This window comes from Moschus berezovskii, chromosome 19, assembly GCF_049115385.1.
Source record: "Moschus berezovskii isolate FMDL1 chromosome 19, NW_MosBer_1.0, whole genome shotgun sequence".
In the NCBI taxonomy this organism is placed as follows: domain Eukaryota; kingdom Metazoa; phylum Chordata; class Mammalia; order Artiodactyla; family Moschidae; genus Moschus; species Moschus berezovskii.
The window spans coordinates 74,174,334-74,182,069 of NC_142478.1; the positions used below are offsets into that span (position 1 = coordinate 74,174,334).

Here is a 7,736-nt window from a genome sequence, read left to right on the forward strand (position 1 = left end):
GCATCCTCCCCCAGCGCCCACACAGCCGGCCGCGGGCAGGCGCAGCGGGAAGGGGCCGGCTCCCGCGCCCCACCCGGCCGTGGGGAGGGCCTGGGAAGCCCAGCTCCCTGTGCGGCAGCTGAGGTGCGAGGCGCGCGGCCCCTGGACCCCCGGGGGCTGGAATCCCGGGGTGGCAGGGGCCACCGCAGCTTCTCCCCCACCGCAGCAGCATCCCTGCCCCGGCGGAGCAGGCCTGGGGCGCGGGGGGCGGGGACCGGGATCCGGGGTCTGAGCGGCCGCCCCCGGACGTCCGGCTTCAGGATGCCGGCCCCCTGCCCCGGGTCAGGGACCGGAGGGCCAGGAATGTGCTAACGGGGCAGCTTGAGCCCTGCGGCGCATCGGGCACCTGTGGACTTTGAGAGGGGACCGGGCGGGGCGGCGCGGGGCGGGGCGGCGCGGGGCGGGGCCGGGCTGGGGGAATATTTGACCCGCCACCTCCCGGCCCCTGCTGCGCCGTCTGCAGACGCGGGCCGCACCATGAAGCCGTCCCTGCTGCCCTGGGCCCTGCTGCTGCTGGCGACTGTTCCCGGCCCGGGCCTCCGGCCTGCAGCAGGTATGCCCCCGCCCTGCCCTTCCGTCCCCGTCTGCCCGCTGCAGTCAGACCCAGCGCAGGACCTCCCTGGGCTCAGACTCGTCCATCTGTCTGGCCGTCTGTGACCACAATGGGGGCTGATGCCTCAGCCGCTCAGTAGGGTCCGACCCTTTGCGACCCCATGCGCAGCGGCATGCCAGGCTTTCTCATCTTTCAGCATCTCCTGCAGTTTGCTCAGATTCATGTCCGTCCTGGGGGGTGCTAAGAAGAAGAAAGTCTGGGGAGCCCAGGGCCAAGGGGCTGCTGGTGGGGATCCGGGTGGGGGTGGTCTGGGCTGTGCCTACTCTAAGCTAGCTGGGAGCCGGAAGGGAGGTGTTCGGGGAGGGTGAGCACAGCCAAGCCCTTGGACTGAGCCCCGAGCCCCGATGGAGGAGCCCTCAGCCCCACTGGGCCCTCTGGTCGGCCAGAGGCAAGACAGTGGGTCCCTCTCAGGGTGGGCTGAGCCCAAGGAAGTCCTGGGAAAGTCCCTGCACTCTGGAGCCGGACCCCTGACCCCCACCCGGCCGGGCCGGGCTGGTTTTCACTCGTTCCCCAGCCCCCTCCCGGCCAGCTTCCCATCCTAGGAAGCAGAGACATCCCCCTGCTGCTTATCTTACTTAGGGATTCACTCAGCCTCCTGCCCCACCCCTCAGGCCATCACAGCCTCGGTCAATAAATATTTATTGATGCTCTTGAGTGCCAGGCCCTGCACTGCGTGAGGCAGGGCCGCAGTGGTGGCTCAGGCCCAGGCTTGGCCCTTCACCAGACCCGGGGGCGGGGGGTGGCTGGAATGGGCCAGATGGGACAGTGGCCTGCACCATCTCCCGGTCTCCACCCTCCAAGCCATGTGGCCAGGCCAGCCCCAGTGGGACGGCTCCCCACAGCCCCCTCCACCAAACTGTCCTCTCCCCTCTCCTGGCCTGGCCGAGTCCTCTGCCGGAACTGTCCCCTAAAAGGGGAGCACCCCTCGCCTTCTCCCCCGTGGAGGGGGCGGGCTTCCTTCAGGGCCAAAACCCATGGTGGGCAAGCCCGCAATGCCCAGCAGAGAGATGGGACAAGTTCAGCCCGGCACCAGCCCCTGGTGGGCCTCCAAGGGGACTATTGGCAGCCACATCCCCAGACCCCAGGCCGGGCGAGCCGGGGGGGGGGGGGGGGGTCCTTATCCAGGCTGCCGGTCCACTGACGCTTTAGGGAGTCGGAGCCATGGAGCACACCGACTTGGTTGCTGAGAGTCAGTCTGACTGGGGAGGGAGGGGGAGAAGGAAATGGCAATCCACTCTCGTGCTCTCGCCTGGAAAGTCCCATGGACGGAGGAGCCTGGTGGGCTATACAGTCCATGCGGTTGCAAAGAGTCAGACGCGACTGAGCGATTTCACATGTCCCCAGATCTCCCCCTATTCCAGCCAGTCATTCAGGCCGACGGACTAAGAATGAACCGCCACCACCACAACCCCCGCCCCCGACTCCGAGCCCTGCCGGTTTCTGCTGTGTCCCCTTGGTGGTCAGCGCTGTTCCCGGCCAGTTTTCTCCTGGGGCTGCTTGTAAGGGGCTCCCGGGGATAGTGAGGCGGGCACCCTGTGCAACGTGGCCCTCCACGCCCTCTCCTCCAGGCGCCCAGGGGAGCTGCTCCCAGCGCTGCGGAGACCAGAGCGGGCCATGTTCCTGTCACCCGACCTGCTTCGGCCTGGCCAGCTGCTGCGCGGACATCCGGGATTTCTGCCTGGAGATCTCTCCCTACTCAGGCTCCATGATGGGGGGGAAGGACTTTGTGGTCCAGCATCTCAACTGGTCCAACCCCGCTGACAGCGTGATCTGCAGGTGGCAAGCCCCCGAGGGGGCACGCTGGGGCCCAGAGCCCCTGATGGGCTGGGTGGGGCCCCAGAACGGAGGGCCGGGGCTGCTGGCCTGATGGGTTCCCTGGGAGGAGGCTGGGAGCCTCGGAGAACCCCTGCCGGCCCAACCTGTCCACACCCTCTGCCCCTCGCAGCTTTAAGGACAGCATCCAGACCCGGGGCTACGTGGACACCTCGGGCCGAGTGCACTGCGTGTCGCCCCTGCTCTACGAGTCCGGCCGCATCCCGTTCACACTCTCCATGGACAACGGCCGCTCCTTCCCGCGCTCAGGCACCTGGCTCTCCGGTGAGCCCTGACGGTGACGGCCGGATGGTGGGGGAGGAGGGCACCGGGCTGCACCCTTCCGGGCCGGTGCCCTCATAGGGACTCTCCCGTGTGATAATCTGGTTGAACCGGTCACTCTGGAGGCCTGCCCCAGGTGTGAGCTCCCCAAACTGCTTTCTCCACCCGCTGGCATCCACGCGGGGGTTCCAGCCTAGAGGGAGGAGGGCTTGGGGAGGGGTGTTGGCTCTGGCCAGGGGAGGGGAGGAGCCAGCCCCGGGGGGGGGGTGCGTGCAAAGACCAGGGCCCCTCATCTCCTAGCCCCTGACCTTTCCTACTACGAGGGCACCATGGCTCCCAAGGGACTGCCTTGGAAGGTCCCCACAGCTCAAAGAGCTGGACCTCCTCCCCCGGACCTCCTGGGCCGCAGGCCTTCCCTCAGCCCTCGCCTCCCTGCCCCCGCCCAGTGCACCCCAGCAAAGTGTCGGACTCTGAGAAGAGCCATCTGGTGAACGAGACCCGCTGGCAGTACTATGGCACTCCTGGCACCCAGGGCAGCCTCACCCTGACCTGGAACACCTCGGCCCTGCCCTCGGACGCCGTCACCATCGAGCTGTGGGGCTACGAGGAGACGGGTGAGGCTGGCAGGGGGCCCTCCGCGGCAGGGGTTGGTTGAGCCCCTGACCCGCACCGGGAGCCTGGAGCTCGCGGACGTGGGAGAAAGGAGATTCCAGGTGGAGGGAATCCAGCCAGGGATTTTGAGCCGGAAGGTGTCGGCAGGAAAGGGCAACTGGCTCAAGCGCACCGGGAGGCGGTGGGTGGGGCTGGCTGCCTAGGTATCGAGGCACAGACGTTCGCAGCTCCTGGATACGAGGCTTGTCCTGGAAATAGGAAAGACTTGCCCCACCCCATCCCCTTGGAGCCCCTGGAGGGCTAGCGGGCCTGGCTCCCTCCCCTAGCAGGGCAGGCACTCGTGTGGGGGCCATCTGTCCGTACTGCTGTCCACCTACCAGGGTGGCTTCCACCCCCACCTGTGCCCCCGGGGGTCCTGGGTCAGGCCCTGGGGCTGATGAGGCCTTCTTCCCCCCACCCCCCCAGGGAAGCCGTATTCCCAGCAGTGGACAGCAGCGTGGTCATACCTGTATTCCTTGGCTACCAACATCCACAACTCTGGCTCCTTCACCTTCACGCCGAAACCTGCCCCTCAGAACTTCCAAAGATGGGAAGTGGGTTCCCTCCGCATTGTGGACAGCACACACCGCGCAGGGGAGCAGTAAGGACCAGAGGACGAGCCCAGGACCTATCTGTCTGCGGGGTGGGGGTGGGGGTGGGGGTGGGGGGCGGGGCCAGGACCCGGGGCAGGGGCGGCCCTAAGCGTGCGAGCGTCCCCACAGGGATGTGCAAGCGCTCTGGAGCAACGAGCATGCGCTGGCCTGGCACCTGGGTGATGACTTCCGGATGGACCCTGTGGCCTGGGCCCGAAACCAGTGCCTGGCTTGGGAGGAGCTGGAGGACCAGCTGCCCACATTCCTGGAGGAGCTGCCCGACTGCCCCTGCACCCTGGCCCAGGCCCGAGCTGACTCCGGCCGCTTCCATGTGAGCCCCCCACCCCAGACGGGGACCAGGAGTGGGCGAGGGGCAGGCTAGGGCCGGCTGCCCCACCAGCAAGGGCCACACTGCTCGAGGCAGCACAGAGAGGGGAGGCAGAGGCCTGGGAGGTGAGGCTAGTCTGAGGCCCTGGAGGGGTTGGGGACGGCGGAGCCCCAAGCCCGTGCAAGTGACAGCCACCAGCCCCTCTGCAGACGGACTACGGCTGTGACCTGGAGCAGGGCAGCGTGTGCACCTACCACCCCGGCGCTGTGCACTGCGTGCGCTCCGTGCAAGCCAGGTGAGCCCGAGACGGAGGACGGGGCGCGGGCGGGGAGGACGGGGCGCGGGCGGGGAGGGCGGGGCGCGGGGCGGGGCCAGACCCCAGGGCGGCCCTGACCCTGTCTGTGCCGGCAGCCCCCAGTATGACTCCGGCCAGCAGTGCTGCTACACAGCGGATGGCACGCAGCTCCTGACGGCTGACTCCACCGGGGGCAGCACCCCGGACCGCGGTCACGACTGGGGCTCACCCCCCTACCGCGTGCCGCCCCGCGTGCCCGGCCTCTCCCACTGGATCTACGACGTCATCAGCTTCTACCACTGCTGCCTCTGGGCACCTGAGTGCTTCCGCTACATGAACAGACGGCCCTCCAGCGACTGCCGCAGCTACCGGCCCCCACGCCTGGGTGGGTGCTGGGTTGGGCGGGCACTGGCCAGGGCAGAGTCAGGACAACCCGCCTCACCTTCCGATCTCCCCAGCCTCTGCTTTCGGGGACCCACACTTCATCACTTTCGACGGCACCAACTTCACATTCAACGGACGCGGCGAGTACGTGCTGCTGGAGGCGGCGCTAACCGACCTCCGGGTGCAGGTGCGGACCCAGACCAGGATGACGCCTGAGGGTGAGGCCGGGCCCTGGGGGCTCTGGGTGGCTCAGGGTCATCCCTGGGGAGGGGGAGGCTGAGCCCAGTGGAACCCGTTTTGCACCCATCATCCCAGGCTCTCAGGACCGAGGCACGGGGCTGACCGCGGTGGCCATCCAGGAGGCCAACTCAGACGTGGTGGAGGTCCGGCTGGGGGACGGGATGGGCGTCCTGCAGGTGCTGCTGAACCAAGAGGTGCTCAGCTTTGCGGAGCAGCGCTGGATGGACCTGAAGGGTGAGTGGGATGGGGGGGGCCCCATCTGGGGTCCTGGCAGGAAGGGAAGGGGGACGTGGGGTGGAGTCAGTGTGAGGGCCACAGCCAGCCCCCTTAACAGGACCCTGATGTGGGAGCTCCCTTCGGAGCCTGGGCATTCAGACCCGCTGCCCGGGGTGGGGGAGTGTCAAGGCAGGCTGGGCCCTGGGGATGCCCTCCTGGCCCTGAAGCCCACAGTGCTAGCCCACGCATCCCGGGGCTGCGGGGTCACAGCACAGTGCCCACAGGGGTGACCCTGACCCCACCTCCACATGTGCCCAGGCATGTTCCTGTCAGTAGCCGCTGGGGACAGAGTATCAGTCATGCTGACTTCAGAGGCCGGCCTGGAGATCAGCCTCAAAGGGCCGTTCCTGAGTGTGGCGGTCCTGCTGCCTGAGAAGTTCCTGACCCACACACGGGGCCTCCTCGGGACACTCAACAACAACCCTGCCGACGACTTCACCCTGCGCAGTGGGGAGGTTCTGCCGCCCAGCGCCAGTTCTCGAGAACTGTTTCGATTCGGGGCCGACTGTAAGAGACCACAGGCAGGAGGGGAGGGGGCACGGCCCTGGGGAGGGCTCGGTGGAGGTGGGGCGAACCCCCAGACTCTCCCACCCCCCAGGCCTGCTGCTGTCTTCTCAGGGGCCGTGCAGAACGCCTCCTCCCTGCTCACCTACGACTCCAAGTTCCTGGTGGAAAACTTCAAGGAACGGCCCAAGCATGACCCCACTTTCCTGCCCCTCTTCCCGGAGGAAAGCTCCGCGAGCCCCAGCCAGTCGAGTGCGGCAGCCGACCTGTGTGGGGACGACAGTTTCTGCAGATTCGACGTGGCGGCCACGGGGAACTTGAGCGTGGGCAACGCCTCGCGAGTGGCCCACATGCAGCACCTGCTCCGCCTGCAGAGCCTGCAGCCCGGTGAGGGTGACGGGGGCGGGGGGCGCGGGCGAGGGGAAGGGCGCCTGGCGCTGGGACGCAGCCCCGCAGGCTGGTGCCAGCGGGCAGCGAGCTCAGGTCAGTTGTCTGCGCCCCACTCCTACCCCAGTGGTGTCCTGCGGCTGGCTCGCCCCGCCTGCCAACGGACGCAAGCAGGGCGAGAGGTACCTGGTGGGCTCCACCGTCCGCTTCCGCTGCAACAACGGCTACAGCCTGGCTGGGGCGGAGGCCAGCACCTGCCAGCCCGACGGCACCTGGTCCTGGCCCTCCCCCACGTGCCAGCCAGGTAAGAAGCCCCGCCCACAAGCCCTCGCCCGACCTCAGGGCCTCGCCCCGCCCACCAGCCCCTGGCCTGCCCACCACACGCCGCCGTGCCCCGCCCACACGCCCCGCCCAAGTCCGCCCCCCCACGTGCGTGTGCGCATGCCCGCACCTGGTTGCTGGGCGCACTCACAGCCCGCCACCTCTCCAGGCCGGAGCTACGCGGTGCTGCTGGGCATCATCTTTGGAGGCCTGGGGCTGGTGGCCCTGGTTGGGCTCGGCTACTGGCTCCTGCGCCGCAGGAAGAGCAACACGTAAGACCCCTGGCTCCCAGGCCCCGGCCCACTCCTCGGTTCTCCTGGGCCCGCCCCCACCCCCACCCCCACCCCCACCGCGGGGCGCGCGTGGGACCACCGTGCCTGTGCTAGACCGCGACTCCGTTGCAGGGCCGTCTGGGGTTCGCAGCCCTGAGCGAAGCACGCTTGGCCGGTGGCACAAGATGCACGGGGCCTCCCCGAGGCCGAAGCCCAGCCTCCCGAACTTCCAAGAGCCTGCACCCCAGTACTTGAATACTCGGGTTCCTAGCGCCAGACACGTGGAACCCGGACACCTCGTACCTGAGCTTTTCAAGCCGAGTGCCCTGCTCTGTCACCGAAGACCCAAACCCCGAACTGTAACCGGGGAGCTCCCGTGGCTCTGTTCCCTGCATACCCCAAACCCTAGTTCTCCAAGCCCGGGGCTCCATACACTTGAATCCTGAGGCCTGTCTCCCGAGCCCTGACATGCCAGCAACTGATGTGCAAAGGCCAGTACCTCAGACCCCGTGCCCGTGACCCTGACCCCCAGTGTGAGCCCTGCTGACCCAGCAGTGAGCCCCAGGGCCGAGCTGCCTTGATTCCCAGGCCTCAGGCCTGACTGGCCGAGACTGGCTGGGTCCAGCCTTGGGCGTGGAGAGTGCCCTTCTAAGCTTCAGGCTTGTAACTCTAAGCCTTCTGGAATGTCTCTTGACATACTCCTTGCCTGTGGGGGCAGAAAACACGCCTCTGGTGCCCA

The 7,736-nt window shown here is 68.0% G+C and overlaps 1 protein-coding gene across 1 annotated transcript; it reads left to right on the top strand.

The window, feature by feature from the left end:
• Window positions 1-442: 442 nt before the first annotated feature.
• SUSD2 (sushi domain containing 2) lies at window positions 443-7,736 on the top strand. Its single transcript, XM_055404869.2, has 15 exons — window positions 443-592; window positions 2,221-2,428; window positions 2,598-2,749; window positions 3,193-3,360; window positions 3,824-3,998; window positions 4,120-4,321; window positions 4,528-4,613; window positions 4,730-4,998; window positions 5,072-5,215; window positions 5,313-5,471; window positions 5,772-6,020; window positions 6,132-6,404; window positions 6,532-6,708; window positions 6,895-6,997; window positions 7,130-7,736. The coding sequence occupies exons 1-15, from the start codon at window positions 517-519 to the stop codon at window positions 7,152-7,154; spliced, it is 2,466 nt and encodes an 821-aa protein (XP_055260844.1). The 5' UTR covers window positions 443-516; the 3' UTR covers window positions 7,155-7,736.

Coding starts and splice junctions, on each gene's coding strand:
- SUSD2 (XM_055404869.2), top strand. CDS start 517: ATGAAGCCGTCCCTGCTGCCCTGGGCCCTGCTGCTGCTGGCGACTGTT. Junction 4,999..5,071: donor CTACCGGCCCCCACGCCTGG/GTGGGTGCTGGG, acceptor CGATCTCCCCAG/CCTCTGCTTTCGGGGACCCA. Junction 6,021..6,131: donor GTTTCGATTCGGGGCCGACT/GTAAGAGACCAC, acceptor CTGTCTTCTCAG/GGGCCGTGCAGAACGCCTCC.